The sequence below is a fragment of the Orycteropus afer genome, unplaced genomic scaffold (genome assembly GCF_000298275.1).
Source record: "Orycteropus afer afer isolate SDZICR_OR568_19922 unplaced genomic scaffold, OryAfe1.0 scaffold00403, whole genome shotgun sequence".
In the NCBI taxonomy this organism is placed as follows: Eukaryota; Metazoa; Chordata; class Mammalia; order Tubulidentata; family Orycteropodidae; genus Orycteropus; species Orycteropus afer.
The window spans coordinates 1,510,950-1,532,365 of NW_006921990.1; the positions used below are offsets into that span (position 1 = coordinate 1,510,950).

General features: G+C 39.5%; 1 protein-coding gene across 1 annotated transcript in view; it reads right to left on the reverse strand.

The window, feature by feature from the left end:
* Positions 1-7,059: 7,059 nt before the first annotated feature.
* The window catches only part of MANBA (mannosidase beta), a 279,621-nt gene continuing 265,264 nt past the window's right edge, over positions 7,060-21,416 (reverse strand). The window contains exons 15-17 of the mRNA XM_007953653.1: positions 13,807-13,949; positions 12,765-13,019; positions 7,060-7,284 (exon numbers count right to left, since the gene is read on the reverse strand). Of these exons, the coding sequence (XP_007951844.1) occupies positions 7,060-7,284; positions 12,765-13,019; positions 13,807-13,949 (623 nt within the window). The remainder of the gene's footprint in view (positions 7,285-12,764; positions 13,020-13,806; positions 13,950-21,416) is intronic.

Sequence of the window (21,416 nt, forward strand, 5' to 3'; positions counted from 1 at the left end):
ATAATTTGTTATGGTACACACAACCAAATGCCTTTGCATAATCAATGAAACACAAGTGAACATGTTTCTGGTGTTCTTCACTTTGAGCCAAGATCCATCTGACATCATCTATGATATCCTTCACTTCATGTCCCCTTCTAAATTCAGCTTGCATTTCTGGAAGTTCTCTGTCAATATATTGCTATAACCGTTTTTGAATTATCTTCAGTAAGATTTTACTTGCATGTGACATCAATGATATTATTAGATAATTTCCACATTCGGTGGGATCACCTTTTTTTGGAATGGTTACAAATATGGATCTTTTCCAGTCAGTTGGCCAGGTAGCTGTCTTCCAAATCTCTTGACATAGCCAAGTGAGTGCCTCCAGTGCAGCATCCATGTGTTGTAACATCTCAGTGGGTATTCTGTCAATTCCTGGAGCCCATTTTTCACCATTTCTTTCAATGCAGCTTTGACTTCTTCCTTCAATACTATTGGTTCTTGATCATATGCCACTTCCTGAAATGGATGATCATCTACCAATTCTCCATGTATTCTATCCATTTTCTTTTGATGTTTCCTGCATCATTCAACATATTGCCCATGGAAACTTTCAATACAGCAATTCGAGACTTAAATTTTTTCCTCAGTTCTTTCAGCTTGAGAAATGCTGAGCATGCTCCTCCCTTTTGGTTTTCTAACTCCAACTCTTTGCACATTTCATTATAGTAATTGGCTTTATCTTCTTCAGCTGCTCTTGTTAATCTTCTGTTCAGCACTTTTATCCTGTCGATTCTTCCATTTGCTTTAGCTACTCTCTGTTCAAGGGCAAGTTTCAGAGTCTCTTCTGACATCCAGTTTGGTCTTTTCTTCCTTTCCTGCCTTTTTTAACAAACTTTTGCTTTTTCATGGATGATATTCTTGATGCCATCCCACAACTCTTCTGGTTTTTAATCATTGGTGTTCAATGCATCAAATCTATTCTTTAGATGGTCTCTAAATTCAGGAGGGATATAATCAAGTTCATATTTTGGCTCTCATGGACTTCTTGTAACTATCTTCAGCTTCAACTTGCATATGAGCTGTTGATGGTTTCGGTTGAAGATATTGAGCTTCTCCATCTTTTCTTGCCATAGATGTAGTCAACCTGATTCCTGTGTACTCCTTCTGGTGAAGTCCACGTGTATAGCTGCCTTTTGTGTTGTTGAAAAAGATTATTTGCAATGAATAACTCGTTGGTCTTGCAAAATTCCATCATGCGATCACCAATATCATTTATATCACCACAACCATGCTTTCCAACTACCGATGATTCTTCTTTGTTTCCAATTTTTGCATTCCAATCACCAGTGGTAATCAACACATCTTGATTGCATGTTTGGTCAATTTCAGACTGCATAAGTTGGTAAAAATCTTCAATATCCTCATCTTTGGCTTTGGTGGTTGATGTGTAAATTTGAATAATAGTAATATTAACTGGTCTTTCTCATAGGTGTATGGATATTATCCTGTCACTGACAGCATTGTTCTTCAGGATATATATTGAAACATTCTTGTGATGAGGAATACCATGCCATTCCTCTTCAATTTGTTATTCCTGGCATAATAGATCATATGGAAACTGGCAGCATATGGCTTTTGGAGGGCTGGAACAGGTAGGGAAGGCTGGGAAGTGGTGGCAGATGGCTTTTAGAGGGCCAGAACAGGTAAGGCGGGAATCTGGAGTGAAGCAGTTTTGAACAACTAAGGAGTTGAACTCGTCTGTCAGTTTGTTGTCCTGTGGTGGCTTGTGTGTTGCTGTGAGGCTGGAGGCCTATGCCACTGGTGTTTCAAGTGCCAACAGGGTTTCCCATGGTAGGCAGCTTTCAGTGGAGCTTCCAGACTAAGACAGATTTGGAAGAAGGAAGAGGCTACCCACTTCTCAAAGAATTGGCCAGAGAAAATTTTATGAATAGTGGTGAAACACTGTCTGATATATTATCGAAAATCTCTATGAATAGCCCTGAAACATTATCTAATATGGTGCCAGAAGACAAGCTCCTCAGGTTGGAAGGCACTCAAAATATGACTGGGAAAGATACCACCTCCTCAAAATATAGCCACACTTAATGATGTGGATAAAGTAAATCTTTCAGGACCTCCTTTTGCTGATGTGGCATGACTCAAGATGAGAAGAAACAACTGCAAACATCCATTTAAATAATTGGAAGATGGCACATATGAAGTATGAATCTAGGAAAAGTGGAAGTTGTCAAAAATAAAATGGAATGCATAAAGATTGACATCCTAGGCATTAGTGAGCTGAAATGGACCAGTTTTGGCCATTTTGAATCAGAAAACCCTATGATCAACATTCTTTATGGATATGGAAAAACCAATCACTAATTTCATATGGAAAGGAAAGAGACCTTGGATAAGCAAAGCACTAATGAAGAGCAACAACAAAGTAGGAGGTCTCACACTCCCAGATTTCAAAACCTGCTCTACAGCCACAGTAGTCAAAACAGCCTGGTATTGGTACAATGACAGACACACAGAGCAGTGGAACAAAACTGAGAACCCAGAAATAGATCCATCAACCTTTGGCAAGCTGGTTTTTGACAAAGGGCTGAAATCCATTACATGGGGAAGAGATGGTGTCTTTAACAAGTGGTGCTGGCAAAACTGGCTATCCATTTGCAGAAAAATGAAACAAGATCCATACCTCACACCATACACAAAAACTAACTCCAGATGGATCAAATGTGAAAACCTAAAATGTGAAACCTAAAACTATAATGTTCCTCAAGGAAAAATTAGGAGCAAAGCTAGGGGCCTTAATATAGGGCATAAATAGACTATCAAGCATAATTCAAAATGCACACACATAGAAGATAAACTAGATGAATGAGACCTTCTAAAAATTAAATTTTTATGTGCTTCAAAAGACTTCCCCATGAGTCAAAAGAGAACCTACAGACTGAGAAAAAATATTCAGCAACGACATATCTGATAAGGGTCTTAGCTCTAAAATTTATAGAAAACATAAACACCTCAACAACAAAAAGACAAATAATCCAATTAAAAAATGGGCAGAAGACATGAATGGACACTTCACCAAAAAGGATATTCAGGCAGCCAACAAACACATGAAGAAATGGTCAGAATCATTAGCCATTAGAGAGATGCAAAACAATGGGATACCATCTGGCCCCAGCACCAACAGCAAAGTTCAACAAGATAGAAAATAACAAATCCTGGTGAGGATGTGGAGAGATTGGGACTCTCATACACTGCTGGTGGGACTATAAAATGATACAACCACTGTGGAAAGTGATATGGTGATTCCTTAAAAAGTTGGAAATAGAAATACCATTTGATCCAGCGATCCCATTACTGGGTATGGAAATGAAATTTGAGAAAGGTCAAGTTGTTACCCAAGGTCACACATCTGATAAGCCTTAGAACCTAGATTTGAACCCAAACAAGTAAGAGTGGCTCAAAGCCCTGCCCTCACCAGGACTTCTGGCTCAGGCCAAGATGGAGTTTCCATTTACAGAGACTTTACTAAGTGCCAAGGAGCCTGGTGGCAGAGGGATTAAAGTGCTTAGCTGTTAACCAACAGGTCAGCAGTTTGAACCCACCAGCTGCTCTTCAGGAGAAAGATATGGCAGTCTCCTAGAGATTGCAGCCTTGGAATCCCTATGGGGGCAGTTCTACTCTGTCCTACAGAGTTGCTTTAAATCAGAATCAACTTGACAATAACAGGTTTGGTTTGGGGTTTACCAAGCCCTTTAGGTAAGTTATTCTACATAATCTGCAAAACAAGTTTTCAAGGTGGGTGTTGTTACCCCTGTTTTACAACACAAAAAACTGAACACAGAAGTTAAATAACATGATTAAGTTTACAACGCTCTTACGAACAGAATTGCAGTCACCGGTTGGTACCAATGGTTAGTACGCTCAGCTACTAACAGAAAAGTTGGATGTTTGAGTCCACTCAGAAGCACTTTAGAACAAAGGTCTGGTGACATATTTCTAAGAAGCTAGTCCCTAAAACTCTGTGGAGCACAGCTCTCCTCTGACACACATGAGGTCCCCTAAGTTGAAGTCACTCAACCCTCCTGCAACTAGTTTAATGACATTCTGGTCCATTGCCTTCTAAGCACACCTCCCAGAGGGCCCTCCTGGAACAGATTATGCATACTTTTAAATAAAAGGAGTTTCCTTCCTGCCTCCAGCAACATTTTGATAAATAGGATTTTCAATAGTTAGAAGGAAATGATATATTTATCCAGTAAGAATCTTCTGAGTCCCAGCCTGTTCTGGTTACCTAGTGCCGCTTTGACAGGAATATACCACAAGTGGGGTGGCTTGAACAAACAGGAGTTTATTCTCTTACAAGTTTGGAGACTTTAAGTCTGAGTTCAAAGTGCCAGGCTCTAGGGGCTGGGTGAAAGGCTCCCAATCTTCGGCTTCAGTTCTTCCTTCTGCTCCCAGCCCACTGAAGTTGGAGGCTTTTCTTCACTCGCTGCTGGCTACTGAGGCTGACAAACCCAAGGTTGACAAGTAAAAAGGCACAGTCCTAATGTTAACAAACGACGTGGCAGGCCACTAATTCAAGTCCAGAAGAAGCCCCAAGATCGGCAGGGCATGGCAAGCTGCTGAACAATGGCACGGTTACATGCAGGGTTCAAGAGTGCCAAAAGCTAGAGACCTTTCTCAAAGCTGTCTTCGTACATACTGGAAGCAGCCCACATCCCTAAAGCAGCTACTCAGCTGCTCCAGTAGATTCCACCATGGAGTTAATTACCAATCTCACCATGGGAAATAACTACATTCAGCTGCCCAGCCACTCAATCAAGCCTAGCCAAGTTGACACACGAACTTAACCATCATACAGCCCTTTCATAAGACTTTAAAAAATTACTTACCTTAAAGTAACATAAACTGAGGAAATTCTTCAAAATTGAAGAAGAGGACTTCTCTGTAGTTATGTTCTTTTTATAGTCAATGAAACATTACCTAAGCCTTCTCAGTTTCAAAACTAGAACCACTATCTAATAAGTTTCATTGCTGATCCATTCCACAACCACTCCCATGTTATTCCTTCCAGAGGAAACTCCTCAATTTCTTAGTCTAGATTCTTAACACTTTCTTAAACGTTCCCGGTTTAACAAGTAGAATAATGACTTAGCCAGAGCTTAATGGAACCAAATGCCCAGCACAGGATGGACACAATAAATGTTTATAGAATGAATGAATAAGCCACAGATGACACATGAAGTTGTCAATGCAATTTGTGTAACTTTTAAATTTTAATATAATTTCAAACTTACAAAAAAGTTGCAAGAACAGTACAAAAACATTCCTATAAACATTCCTACATACCTTCAGCCAAATCAGCTATTTATTAACATTTTGCCCATTTGCTTTATTATCAGTATAATTCTGTAAATGTTATAATGTGTAATGAAAGAACATTTTATAATAACTTGTAATTAATCAATACAAATAAAATGATTTAAACTCAAGATAAAGGTAACATCACTTTGCTGTCAGGGTCAACAAATCTAAATCTAATTCATACTTTTCAAATTGGAAAGCTCATTGAATTTAGCCAAATCTGAAGCCTGCACATAATTCTGGGTGATGACCAATGTAATAGCAGCCACAAAATTCCAAAGTGACCATAGTGACATCGATTTCAATGTGAGCTTATTTTTCAAAGAAGGATCACTCAACCAGCCTTTAAATTAACAGTAATAATAATAAAAGTTATAACTGTCCGATAGTATTTTACAACAAAATCCACAAATGATAAAAGAATCCTTCTATTTAAAAAGTAATCAAATGATAACAATCAACTTCTGGAACTGTCCAGTAATGACAACCTCCAAGAAATCTCTCTATATTATTATCTTTGAATTTCTATTTCCTCTGAAAATAATAAAAAAGCAGCTTCATGCTGATTAGTTGTCATTATTTCTCAAAACTAACCAGGAGAGGCCTAGAGAACTTCAAAACCTTCTACATTTGATCCCATAGATGTTGTTGTTGTTGTTGTTGTTGTTAAGTGCCGTTGAGTCGTTTCCGACTCATAGCGACCCCATGCACAGCAGAACGAAACACTGCCCGATCCCGTGCCAGCCCCACAATCCCTGATATACTTGAGCCCATCATCGCAGCCACTGTATCAATCCATCTCCTTGAAGGCCTCCCCCTCCTTCATCGACCCTCCACCCTACCAAGCATGCTCAGAAGAGCAGTCAGCCCGAGGGTTACAGGTGAGGAGTGACAACGCAGGGACGCCATAGTAGCAGGCTGGAAGAGCAGGAGAAAGGGGATAAAAGCCTTGAACCCGGATAGAAGAGCAGTCAGCCCCAGGGATACAGGTGAGGAGAGATAACTCAGGGACGCCCGAAGAAGCAGGCCAGAAGAGCAGGAGAAAGGGAATTAAAAGCCAGGAAGCCAGCCAGGTGGGGGTGACACGAGAGGTCTCCAGCAGCAGGACAAACTTGTCTGTCGGTTTGTCCTATTGTGGTGACATATAGATGTGAGTTTTGAGGCTGAGCCTCTGGTGTTTAAAACCCAGAGAGATGCACCTGGTGCACAGGTAACAGCCCAGCTTATAGACTGAGACAGACTAGGAAGAAGAAAGAGGCCGTCCACATCTGAAAGAATTGGCCAGGGAAAACCTTATGAATAGCAAAGAAACACTGTTTGGTACATTACCACGCACCTTTAGGATCCCATAGATATTGCAATGGTAACATTCCTGTGACTCCCTGAGAGGGTGATGAGTGTGCACTTCTTTTCCAGATAGGGAGAGGCCGTCTGGTTGTAACTGGTTCATGTGGCACTAAAGCTGTGAAGTGAACGGCTGAAAATACAGTCCTGGCTCAAGTACAAGAACACCTAAGTACAGCCTTATTTGAGGACATCACCTGAGAAAACAGTCTTCCCTGAAACTATTCACTGTGCAAATGTGTCATGGACTCAGATGCATCTCTTGGCTTCTTCAGGTTCTCTCTGGTTGTCTTCTCCAGCTACTGCTTTAGAAATGCTTTATGCACTGAAAATACAACCTAAATTCCATCAGTAAATATCAGTCAGGGAAGTCACATGAAAAGATTGTTCCAATTCACTCACACTGGTGGGTTTCCAAGGGTAAAATAATATAGTTCGTGTCTTCTCAGTCATGAGGAAACCATTGTCACTAAATCTCCCTGGGATGCTCCCCACATCCAACCACACAAAGGGAGCAACAGCTGACGTTTCCAAATCAAAAACAAATATGTCACCTCGCTGAGAGATGAGGGCCTGAAAGAAAAAGAAAAATGAAATAAAGGATGAAGAAAGAGCTATTCCTTTTTAGAATGCCTACAATGTTGTTTGTGCAACTGCTAAAGTCACATATCCCATGCACTCTGTGCACTTTCTGAGCATGCTTTCAAACATTTAAAAATACATGAAAAATTATTTAAGGCTGTGGAAAATTACTAGATTGCAATCTCAAACCAAGGAGATAAGTAGTATCCAATTATTAAGGGCAATATTTCACAAGAGGCTCAAAGTTTTATATCTTTTACAGTTTCTCTTAGAGAATCATCAAGAGAGGAACATTTTTGCATGAAGGCTGGGTGATTTAAGTGACTTTCTAAGGGTATATCTGGACCTAGCTGCTGAGCAGAATCATACAGTTTACATTCTAGTCTTCCAGAATGATCCAGCAATCTAGAAAGCCACCTGCCAGGCTTTTATAAAACTCTGTGGTTGAAGCTTTCTCTCTTTTATTTCATAACAGTAAATTCACATTATTAGTGCTTTCAACTGGTACAAATTCCCTATCATCCCAGCAAAAAGAGAGAGGCAGTCTGAATAATGCAGGCTCCATTCCAGTCAATTAGCCAATTAGCATGTTTCCAGAGCTGAAGGGCTGCTCCACAGAAGGTGGTGGTTCGTGGAGCTCTCCAGTGTGAGCATCAAGTTGAGCACAACCTAATATTTAAAGCTGTACATTTGCCCTGGAACATAGTTCTTCAACATGCCTATATACTGTTCTGTAGGGTCTTACATAATGCTATGTGCCACATAACACATTTCAAAGGCCAATGTTTACTATGTGTAACTCTAGCCTTCCACACTTCTATGACCATTAGTCAGAGTTCTGATTTACAACAATTAAAGTCACTTTACAAAAAGGAAAAAGAGACTCAGTGAAGTATATTAAGTAGCTCTAGTAGGGTGATATTTGAACATAGATGCCAGGAACAACACCCAAACTCCCAAACCACACACCATGCTGTTCAGGTGAAAACCCTAGGGCAGCCACAGCCATGAAGTTCACATGGCTGACTCTGTATGACCAGGAAGTCGCCAGCACATCCTCAGTCACTCCTGCTTGAAAGTTACGAGCAGAAGGGACACTGCCACCTTGCTTACCCTCCATGCCTTCTGCAGACTAGAAATCTCATCTCTCTCTACATCTTAGATTCCAGGAGGCAAGGTAAACACAGTTCTGCCATCTCTTTTAAGATAGTTCACCCAAGTACCCAGCCTTTATTAAGCCTACAGTAAATGTTAACTGATATTGATCAAACATAGAATCAAGAATACTGGAGATTGGAATGCACAAGTTAGAAACAAAGAAGGATCAGTAGTTGGAAAATGTGGTCTTGGTGATAGAAACAATGCAGATCATATGATAGTATTTTGCAAGACCAATGACTTATTGATAGCAAATACCTTTTTCAACAACATAAACACTGACTATGCAGATGGATCTTGCCAGATGGAATACACAGGAATCCAATCAACTACATCTGTGGAAACAGACCATGAAGAAGCTCAAGTCAGAACAAGGCCAGTGGCTGACTGTAGAACAGATCATCAATTGCTCATGTTCAACTTGAAGTTGAAGAAAATTTAAAGAAGGCCACCAGAGCTAAAGTATGACACTGAATACATCACCTGAATTTAGAGATCATTTCAAGAACAAATTTGACACACTGAACACTAATAAGTAAAGATCAGATGAGTTGTGGGATGACAAGGACATCATACACAAAGAAAGCAAAAGGTCATTAAAAAGACAAAAAGAAAAAAAACTAAAACAGATGTCAGAAGAGACTCTGAAACTTGCTCTTGAATAGCTAATGGAAGAAATGCTGAAACGAAAGAACTGAACAGAAGATAGCAAAGGACAGCTCAAGAAGACAAAGAAAAGTATTATAATGAAATGTGCCAAGATCTGGTGTCAGCAAACCAATAGGGCAGAACACACTCAGCATTTATCAAGATGAAAAAAAATAAAGATAAAATTCAAGCCTCGAATGGCAATATTGATGGATTCTTTGCGCAAAAATTTGAGTGACACAGGAAGTAACAAAAGAAGATGGAAGGAATACACAAAGTCACTGTACCAAAAAGTACAGTCAACACTCAACCATTTCAAACCAAAAAAGCCATACTCACTGCCATCGAGTTGGATCCAACTGATAGTGACCCCTCCTTGGGTTTCCAAGGTAGTATCACTACGGAAGTAGATTGCCCAACCTTCCATCCGAAGAGTGGTTTGTGGGTTTGAACCACCAGCCTTCTGGTTAGCAGTCAAATGCCTTAGGCACTACACCACCAGAGTTCCCTCAACCATTACAGGAGGTAGTATATGATCATGAATCAATGTCATTGAAGAAAGAATTCCAACCTCCACTGTAGGCACTGGTGAAAAATAAGGCTCTACAAGCAACAGAATGCCAACTGAGATGTTTAAACTAACATGCAATACTGGAAGCACTCACTTGTCTATGCCAAGAAATTTGGAAGGCAGAGACCTGGTCATTCAACTGAAAGAGATCCATATACATGCCTATTCCTGAGAAAGGTGATCCAACAGAATGCAGAAATTACTGAATAACATTATTAATATTATATGTAAGTAAAATTATGCTGAAGATAATTCAAATACAGATGTAGTAGTACAGCAACAGAGAGCTGCCAGAAACTCAAACCAGATTCAGAAGACGTGGAATGAGGGATATCTTTGCTGATGTCAGATGGTTCTTGGCTGAAAGCAGAGAATATCAGAAAGATGTTTACCTATTTTACCTGCATTTTATTGACTATGCAAAGGCATTTGACTGTGTGGATCATAATAAATTATGGGTAACACTGAGAAGAACAGAATTCCAGAACACTTAATTGTGCTCCTACAGAATCTGTGCATAGACCAAGAAATAGTCATTCAAACAGAACAAGAGGGCCCTGCATAACTTAAAATCAGGGAAGGTGTGTATAAGGGTTATATTTTTTCACCATACTTATTCAATCTGCATGCTGAGAAATGATCCCAGAAACTGGGCTATATGAAGAAGAATATAGCATTAGGATTGGAGGAAGACTCATTTATAACCTGTGATATGCAGAAGACACAAACTTGCTTGCCGAAAGCACTTAGTGATGAAGATCAAAGACTACAGCCTCTGTTATAGATTATATCTTAACATAAAGAAAATTCCTCACAACTGGACCAATAAGCAACATGATAAATGGGGAAAATACTGAAGTTGTCAAAGATTTCATTTCACTTGGATCCACAATCAATGCCCATGGAAGCAGCAATCAAGAAATAAATGACACATTGCATTGGGCAAATCTGCAGCAAAAGACCTCTTTCAAGTGTTAAAGGGCAAAGATGTAACTTTGTGGATCAAGGTGTGCCTGACCAAAGCCAAAGTATTTTCAATTGTCTCATATGCATGTAAAAGGTAGACAATTAATCAGGAAGACTGAAGAAGAATTTGAATTATGGTGTTGGTGAAGAAGATTAAATATACCATGGACAGCCAAAAGAAGGAACGAATCTGTCTGGAAAGAAGTACAATCAGAATGCTCCTTAGAAGCAAGGATAGTGAGACTTCATCTCATGTACTATGGACATATTATCAGGTGAGAGAAGAACATAAGGCTTAGTAAAGTAGAGAGTCAGTGAAAAAGAGAAAGACTCTCAACAAGATGGAATGACACAGTGGCTACAACAGTGGGCTCAAACATAGCAATGAATTTGAGGATGATACAGGGCTGGGTAGTGTTTCCTTCCATTGTACATAGGGTTACTATGAGTTAGAACTGACTCAATGGCACCTAAAAACAACTACAATAACATCATCATTATTATTACTATAATAATAATATATAAAACTCACTCATTGCCATTGAGTCGGATCCGACTCATAGCGACCCCTCCTTGGGTTTCCAAGGCGGTATCACTATGGAAGTAGATTGCCCAACCTTCCTTCCAAGGAGTGGCTGGTGGGTTTGAACTGCTGGTTAGCAGTCAAATGGTTTAGGCACTATGCCACCAGAGCTCCTATAATAACAATACATATATATAACATATACATAATGTTATTAATATTATTATCCCTCAAACGAGGCAAGATAAAGAAGAAAGCCCTACTTCTCTCCCACTTCCAATTATTTCAAGGCAATGAAGGCCGAACTAACAAAAGAGAAAGGGCTTGTTTTCAAAATCATAAGGCTAGAGACTATAAATTTGTCCTATATATAGATGTATATATATATTTATATATGTGTATACATATACAGGTCCCTGGGTGGTGCACACGGTTTGTGCTTTACTGCTAACAAAAAGGTTGGCAGTTCAAACCCACCCAGTGATGTCACAGAAGAAGGTGTGACAATCAACTTCTGTAAAACTCACAGTGATAAAAACCATATGGAGTTCAGCTCTACTCTGTATCACATGGGGTTGCTATGGCTCAGAATCAACTCAATGGCAATGGGTCTGTTTTTTTGGTATGTATATTTGCTTTCCTGGAAAGAAGCTAAGTAAGATATGTCATTTCCTTCATATTTGTTCTGCATCAATTGTTATAGTTAACTTAGAAGCTATGAAAATACTTCATTATTAATTTACAAACAAGATAAGTTTTCAATTCTTAGGCCTTTTTCCAACAAAATGCAAGGACAAACCATTTTTATCTATTTTTTAAGTAAATGCAAAAAACCCTTTCCTTTAATTAAGCCTGAGACAATGAAGTAAAAGTATAAAACAAATTCTCTGAAAATAGAGAATGAAACCTTCCAGAAAAATATTTTCAATTACTATGTGTAGGGGGAAAAGAAGGGAAAGGTTTTCAATCAAGTAGACAGATTTCAAGTCTCCCAGCTGCACAATGTTTATAACAACACTGATCTGTTGTTCTGATCATCCCATTTTGTTCTTGGCAATTATAAAGAGATCTGGTGATTAAGCTACTTTGAAGCAGTAAATCAAAGAAAGTAGAGTGAATATTAATAGACTACTTGAAAGTTCAAAATTAGAGTGCTTCCACTGAGCTCCAATGCTTCCTGAGTACAGGATCTTGAGTGTTACCCTTGACCTCTCTAAACTAGTTTTCTCATGTATAAAATGGACACTATAATACTTCAGGGTTGTTGTGAAAAGCAGAGATGAGGTATTACAGCATCTAGAACAGTACTTGGAACCTAATGGAGGGGCAACGAAATGGTGATGCAATCACTCCCGCCACTGCAGGATCACTCCCGCCACTGCACCATACCCCTAGGGAAAGGTGATGGGACAGCTGGAATGGCAGTAGCTGAACACATTGGCAAATGATGAATGTGAAATAAAAATTATTGGGCCTTTGCTTCCAGTGGGAAGGGGTCAGTCTCCTCCATACTGCAGGTAAGCTTAATACCAATGGGAAATTTACAAGAAGATACCATGTGCTTGCCCTGCAAAGTCCCAGGGACTCTGGATGACAGGTGCTTACTGTGATATGTGCCTTTTGCAGTCCCACAGCCTCCTTCAGTGAGGATAGGAAATGATAGTTGGTTGGGCCCATGGGTTTGCCGTCAGTTGAAAGGTAAAAGGAAACCACACAGCTTTGCCGAGTACAATTCCAACATCCCATTAATGAAGGCACTGGCTCCTTATAGATGAGAATGGCTGTCCTTGATTTAATCACAAAATGTTCAGTCACGTGAGAACACAAAGGCTCCAAGGAATTCCATGAATGAACTCTGACCTGAGAAGTAAAACAGAATAAAAACAAACATTCTTACTTGCTGTTTAAGAACAGGAGTAATAACAGATGGAATTTATAACAGTAAAACTGGTAAAGAGATTATGAAACCTGCTGGTTATGTGCTTTCCCAAAGCCTCCATTTCTTCGTATGTTAAATGAGAATAATAACAGCATTTCATTTACTTGTGAGAAGTAAATGAAAAAAAAAAAAAAAATCCATGGTGGCACAGTGCCATGCACATTGTAATTATTTCATAAAATTACCTATTATTATTATTATTAGTGTTCCCCAAACTGTAGCCACTCAAGACTTCTTTGAGTTTGCAGCCTCTCTTAATATGGTTTAAATATAAGTTTATTTTTGACATATCCATTCTGCACAGTTTCACTGATTTGTACTTTAACATACCTATTTTAACTGTTTCTTTCATAAAGTTTGGACTATTTCTACTTTTTCATGATTACAAATAGCCTTACACTTAAGTGGAACTTCACAGTTTTTAATTTGCTTTTGTCTAATTACTTTATTCACTAATCACAGAAATTCTTTAGAAAGAAAGGATGGTATGGCTTTAAATATGAGTCAGCAACACATTATAGGCTCTGCTTAGTGTCACGAAATAAATGGCAGAGCCCTAACCTGAATATAGGTATTTTGACAAAAAAGAGCCCTAAAAGCATTTGGTACACACCAATTTCTCTTTTCTTTTTCCCAAAAGAAATAACCAAAGAATCAAAGATATAATCAAAAAGTCTATCTTAGAGGAAAAAAAGCCAAGTGACTTACTGTAAGTGTCAGCCTGTAGTCTGAGTGAAGATCTGATACACCATAGACATAAAACACATTGTTCTCTTCAAAGCCTACTGGCAACAGTGGAGCAAAGAAATGCTGAGCAAAATAATGAAGCATTTTCCACTTTCCTCCATACTCTGAAAACAATCAAGAAAGTTAAGAGATGGACAAGCTCATGAACTCAGAGATTCATCTCCCCATGGCCCAGTTGGGTGTGGCTTATCATGATGATTCTAGGGAATGAGTATAAGGGAAGGAGCTAATAGAGGAGGGAACACCCATTTGTGTGTGTATGTGGGCGGGGGGTGGATTATGTTAATACACTTAGCTGCTACCTGAAAGGATGGGGGTTTGTGTCTACCTGGAGTTCCCTTGGAAAAAAGGCCTGGAAATCTATTTTCAAAAAATCAGCCATTGAAAATTCTATGGAGCACATTTCTACTTTGATACACATGGGGTCACCATGAATTAGAAGTGACTTGATGGCAACTTGTTTTAACAGATGAACCAGGCATGATTCCAGGAGCATTTTGCACATTCTCTCACGTCATCCTCACGACTTCTGGTAAGGCAGGCATCAGCATCCCACACTTTACATGAGGAAACAGAGACTCAAATGGTTAAGTCAAACATGTGGGAGGCAGTATTTTGAGCACCAGCAAGCACTTCCTTACATGCAATTGTGTTTTCAAGAGCTCAATGCACTAGTATTTCTTTTTACTGTGAACATGTGAGGAAAGAAGTAAGTTGCATTGGCAATGAACAGGTTACAAGTGCCCATTTGTAAGTTATTTTAGAAGTCAAAGTCAAAGTCTCCTTTTCTCATAAGCCCAAAACCTTCTGAGCAAATCAAAACAAATCAAAAAATGTGTCTGGCAAGTTGAAACTGGAAGAAAGAAAATATCCAACTGAAGACAATGACAGTTCCTCAAATACAATTAGAAGTTATAGAGCGCCTCAATTCTGTATCTTGTAGGCATGTCTAGTATGTCACAAACTTCAAAATTTTTTCAGTTTCCTTTCTCAAGATCCTTCTGTTTCAGAAGGAAGAGACTTCCCCACAAAGCACTGCATCACTAAACTCCTAGACAGAAGGAGAGAATACTGCTAGAGTGCAGAGTACAAGCTGCTGAGATGGAGGAATGTGGTTTTGAAGTTGAGGGAAAAAAACTATTTCTTTAAGGTTTTGCAAAATTTCACCTCTCAGCATTTCGAGCCCAACTATTACTTAAAAACAAAAAACCCAGATGCCATAGATTCTGACTCATGGTGACTCCATGGCTGTCAGAGTAGAACTGTGATCCATCAGGTTTTCAGTGGCTCAGTTTTCAGAAGTAGACTGCCTGAGTCCCCTCTGGGTAGACTCTAACCACTGATGGACTCCACAACTCTTAGTATTTCCTCTTAAGAACAACAATGACAAAGGGAGATATGGGAGAGGCCATTATTGAACACATGAAGTGAATGAGAACTTACATTTTGAAAGTTTTTTCATAAACAGCAGATGGCTCAAACTGTAGGTAATTTATCCAGTATTGGGTATGATATCCATTATAGGGTAAAGACTTTAAATATGTGGTTCTAGATATCAAGGCTACAAACAAAATGCCCTCAGGAGAACAGGAATTAAAGCAAAAAGTCTCACTAACACATACCCTACTTGTACTCAGTGACAATTTAGAAACATGACATCTACTAAATTATAGGCTCAACATGATGTGATTTCTGGCTGTGTCATTAGTTCTGTGACTTTGGACAAGGCCCTAAACCTACCTATATGTGAGATATAAGATAGTCTTCAAATGTTCCCTACTCACCCCCACTCCTTCTTGATTTGGGCTGGGTCATGACTTGCTTTGATCAATAGGATGTTAGCAGACAATGCAAGTAAGGGCCTGAAATGTTTATATGACTGGGTGTACCCTCTTATCCCTGTGTTGTAAGAGAAGAACTTCCCCTGAGGTGTTGCTTTTCCTTCCACATGGGTAGCAGAATGAATACATATGAGCCCAACTGGCAGTAAGGAGCCAAATTCAGCTAGTCCACAATCTGAAGCAGAGTTTCCCTACCATGCCCAGCCTAGATCAGCTAACCCAAATCAATCCACAGTCACATAAATGAAATCAGCTGAGATCAGCAGAGATCCACTCTGCAAATATATGAGAATTTGTGGTTGTTTTCTATATGGCATTAGTAAGGCACTAGCCAACTAATACAACATTCCCTCTTATTTCTCCTTCTACTAAGGATCCAGTTACTGTTCTTGTTAGGTGCTGTCGAGTTGGCTCCAATTCTGGGCAACCTTATGTACAACAGAATGAAACTCTGCCTGGTGCTGCACCAGTCTCACAATCCCTGATATACCTGAGACCATCGCTGCAGCCACTGTGTCAATCCATCTCATTTAGGGCCTTGACCTTTTTTGCTGACCCTCACCTTCATCAAGCATGATATTGTTCTTCAGGGTCCTTTCTGACAACATGACCAAAGTAGGTGAGAAGAAATCTGACCATGCTCGTTTCCAAGAAGCATTCCAGCTGCACTTCATCCAGGACAAATTGGTTAGTTCTTCTTGCAGTCCATGGTACTTTCAGTATTCTTCACCAACACAACAACTCAATAGCATCAACTCTTCTTCAATCTTCCTTATTCATTGTCCAGCTTTCACGTGCATATGAGGCGATTGAAAATACCATGGCTTGAGTTAGGTGCACCTTCATCTACAAAGAGACATCTTTGCTCTTCAGCACTTTAAACAAGTCTTTTGCAGCAGATTTGCCCAGTGCAATACATAGTCTGATTTCTTGACTGCTGCTTCCATTTGTGTTGATTGATCCAAGTGATAAGAAATCTTTGACAACTTCAATCTTTTCTCCATTTAATGTGATGTTGCTTATTGGTCCACTTGTGAGGATTTTTGTTTGCTTTATGTTGAGGTGTAATCCATACTGCATATTTTAATCTTCATCAGTAAGTGCTTCAAGTAATCTTTATTTTCAGCAAGCAAGGTTGTGTCATCAGCATATCACAGGTTAATGATTGTTCCTCCAATCTTGATACCATGTTCTTCTTCATAGTCCAGCTTCCGGGATTATTTGCTCAGCATACACATTGAATAAATATGGTGAAAAGATACAATCCTGACACACTCCCTTCCTGATTTTTAACCATGCAGTATCCCCTTATTCTGTTCGAATAACAGCCTCCTGGTCTACGTACCAGTTCCTCGTGAGCACAATTAAGAGTCCTCAAATTCCCATTCTTCTCAGTGTTATCCATAATTTGTTATGATCCACAAAGTCAAATTATTTTGCATAGTCAATGAAACACAAGTAAAGCTCTTTCTGGTATTCTTTCCTTTCAACCAAGATCCATCTGAAATCAGCAATGATATCCCTCGTCCCACGTCCTCTTCTGAATTCAGCTTGCATTTCTGGAAGTTTCCTATCAATATACTGCTATAATCATTTTTGAATCATCTCCAGCAAGATGGCATAGTGCTTAAGGGATTTGACTGCTAACCAGAAGGCAGGCAGTTCAAACCCACAAGACACTCTTCAGAAGGAAGACTGTGCAATCTACTTTCATAGAGATACTGCTTCAGAAATTCAAGGGTCACTGTGAGTTGGAATTGACTCGACGGCAGTGAGTTTGGTTTTTTTGGTTTGTGATATTAGTGATATTGCTTGATAAATTCCACATTCTGTTGGATCACTTTCCCTTGGAATGGGCACAAATATTGATCTTTTCCATTCAGTTGGCCAGGTAGCTAGCTGTCTTCCAAATTTCTTGGCATAGATGAGTGAGTGCCTCCAGCACAGCATCTGTTTGTTGAAACATCTCCATGGTTATTTCATCAATTCCTTGAGCCTTCCAAAAAAAAAAAAGAACCATACTCACTGCTGTTGAGTCAGTCCCAACTCATAGTGCCCCCTCCATGGGTTTCCAATGTGGTATCTCTATGGAAGTAGATTGCCCAATCTTCCTTCTGAGGAGTGGCTGGTGGGTGTGAATCGTCAGCCTTCTGGTTAGCAGTCCTTTATTTTTTACAAATTCCTTCAGTGCAGCTTCAACTTCTTTCTTCAGTACCATTGGTTCTTGATCATATACCACTCCTAAAATAGATGAATGCTGACCAACTCTTTTTCATACAGTGATTCTGTGTATTTCTTCTATCTTCCTTTGATGTCTCCTGCATCAGTCAATATTTTGCCAATAGAATCTTTCAATATTGCAACTCAAGGCTTGAATTTTTTCTTCAGTTCTTTCAGCTTGAGAAATGCTGAGCATGTTCTTCCCTTCTGATTTTCCAACTCCAAATCTTTGCACATTTCATTATAATAATTGACTTTGTCTTCTCAAACTGCTCTTTGAAATCTTCGGTTACCTGTAGTATTATCAATTCAAGTGTTTGGTAAAGAAAAAAGAAATAACTAGGCAATTTGTAAGATAAAAGTTACTTACAAAATCTAAATTCATTGTGCCTAGATGCTTCCTTAAGATCCTTTAAGAACTTTAATACTAACTCTTTAGCCAGCATTTCAGCTCTGGTAGCATAGTGGCTAAGGCACTTGACTGCTAACCAGAAGGCTGGTGGTTCAAACCCACCAGCCACTCCTCGGAAGGAAGGTTGGGCAATCCTACTTCCGTAGTGATACTGCCTCGGAAACCCAAGGAGGGGTCGCTATGAGTCAGGGCTGACTCAACGGCACATAACAACAACAACAACTCTTCAAAAGTTACTAATAATAAGACAGTCTCACTGACACAAGTAGGTAACTGTTGTTAGTTGCCATTGAGCCAGCTCCTGGCTCATGATGACATAATGCACAATAGAACGAAAAGCTATGTATCACATTATTGTGATTCCAGAGGGTTTTGCTGGAAGATTTTCAGAAGCAGATCACCAGATATTTCTTCCTAGTCTGTCTTAGTCTGTAAGTTTCACTGAAACGTTTTCAGGATCATGGCAACATGCAAGTTTCCACTGACAGATAGGTAGTGGCTTCACACGAGTATTGGCAAGGAATCGTACTTGAGTCTCCCATGGAAGGTGAGCATTCTACCACTAAACTATATTATCTTCAAGGTAACCATACAGACAATTAACTTGTATAATAATGATTGGTGCAATGAGAACATTTTCCTTTCAGTCTGTTGCAGCAAATATCTGTAATTTTGTATGTAGGAAGTTCATTAAACTTAAGTGTTATAACAATAATCTCATGGGATAACTCAGTCAATTGGCATAACATGTTGTTGTTGTTGTTGTTATGTGCCATCAAGTCAGACCTGACTCACAGCATAGTTCCTAAAAATAATCTTCTACATCCTAGTTTGATGAGTAGCACCTGAGGTCTTAAAAGCTTGTCAACAGCCATCTTAAGACAAAACTATTTATCTCTTCCCTTCTGGAACAAAAGAGAATGAAGGAAAGAAGAAACTAGTCCATAGATCTACTAGCCCTCATGAACCATGGCCTCTTCTAGCCTGAGACCAGAAGAACTACATGGCACTTGGTTACCACAACCAACCATTCTGACCATGGACACAAAAGTCCGATGGTCCCAGATAGAATGGGAGAAAAACGTAGAACAAAATACAAATTCCTGAAGGAAAAAAAAAACAAAAACCAAGCTTACTGGATAGATAGAGACTAGAAGAACCTCTGACATTATTGCCCTAAAATACCCTTTTAACTTGAAACTGTAGGTATTTTGGGAGGTTATCTTCCAGTGAAAGAATATATTGGCTTATAAAATAAACAATATCACCTATGAGGGATGTGATATGAGACCAAAATGGCCAACATTTACTCAAAAGCAAAGATAAGAAGGCAAGGAAGGGTAGAAAGTAGATAAATCAAAATTGAACGAACAGAATGGAAAAAATGAGAATGCTGACTTCACACTGCAAAAACTGTGGCCAATGTCATGAAACAATTTATATAAAATTGATAACTGGAAACCAAATTTTCTGTGTAAACTTCCACCTAAAATGTAATAAAATATTCAAAAATATGTTTATTATAAAGTAAATCTAGCCTAGGATCTGAAAGTCATGACTAAAACAAGATACCATATAGATCTCTATGGTGGCACAAATGGTTAAGTACTCAGCTGCTAACCAAAAGGTTGGTGGTTTGAACTCACCCCCAGCAGCTTCACAGGAGAAAGATCTCCGTTAAATATTATAGCCAAGAAATCTCTACAGCATAGTTCTACTCTGTCACATGAGGTCAGTGAGTTAGAATCAACTTGACAGCTATAAAAATGGCAATAGCAGCAGTGTTAGATCTCTCTGTCTAACTTCACAGTGGGAAGGAGAATAATTATCAACATCAACAGCCCAAGGCTGATTTCTATGAAGCAATGGAGGGCAGACATACCTCTTCTCTCCAACCTTTCCAATTCTGGCTTCCACCAAAGCCAACCTTCCCATGGCACTCTCTGCTTCTCTGCTGAGTTCAATCTCTTTCCAATGGCCACACAGAACTCATAGACAATCCTCACAATTATAGAGTTTATTAGGGAAGTAATAGATTTCAATTCAAGATCAGAAATGACTCAGAACACAGTTCTTCGATCAAGACAGCCTCTTGTTGCCCTCTGCTGCTGGGCTCTGCTTGGGGCCTTCTCAGCAAGTGTCACAAAGCTCTTCAGTTCCAATGATAAATACCCAGAGGCATTCCACTTAGCCAGTAACCCTGGGCCCCAAAGTATCCAGCTCTCATGCTCCATGGGCCAGGAAGTCCACTGCACCATCTCCTGCCAGTCTCCCGTTTCCCTGCTGCTGCTTCTCATCATCTCTGGTGTTACAATTCTCTCTTTAGCTCCTGTGGGTCTAGGAGGTTGCCAGTGCAGGGACTCTGGATTCAAAAGACACATTCTGCTTCTCTCTTCCTCTGAGTGTAATTCAGGTCCCCCTCCCTCTGTTTGCTTCTCTCTTTATTTCTTTTGTAAAATAAAAGGGACGAGTCAAGCAAGGGTGGTGACTTGAGTAAGAGTGGTAACTTGAGTATATCCCACCCTAAGGTTGGGCAATCCTACTTCCGTAGTGATACTGCCTCGGAAACCCAAGGAGGGGTCGCTATGAGTCGGGGCCGACTCGACGGCACATAACAACAACAACAACAACAACAACAATCCTGACTCATTAAAATAACAAACATAACCTAATCCTCATTCACATAATCTAATCCTGCTTCATTAACATATACAGCTGAGGATATATAACACACACAATGGAGAAAAATTACATCAGATCATAAAATGAAGGACAACCACACAATACTGGGAATCATGGCCTAGCCAAGATGATACACAGCTCTACCATCACAGGTCCCAAACACCTTATTTGCCTGGCCCTATCCAATCATTGTGTGTGGGTCACAAAGGCTATGATAAAGGTCCATGTCAAGTAATTCACTGCAACTCAAAGGCACACAACAACAACGTAACTTACAAAGTGCTGTCAAAATTTTTCTTTTTATTAGCGTTGAGATAGAGTGACTCGAAAGGCACTTAAAATTAGAATTCCTAAATACCTGGTAAGACAGTCTGAACTTAAAATTCGAGTAAAATGCCCACATGGACTTTTTTTTT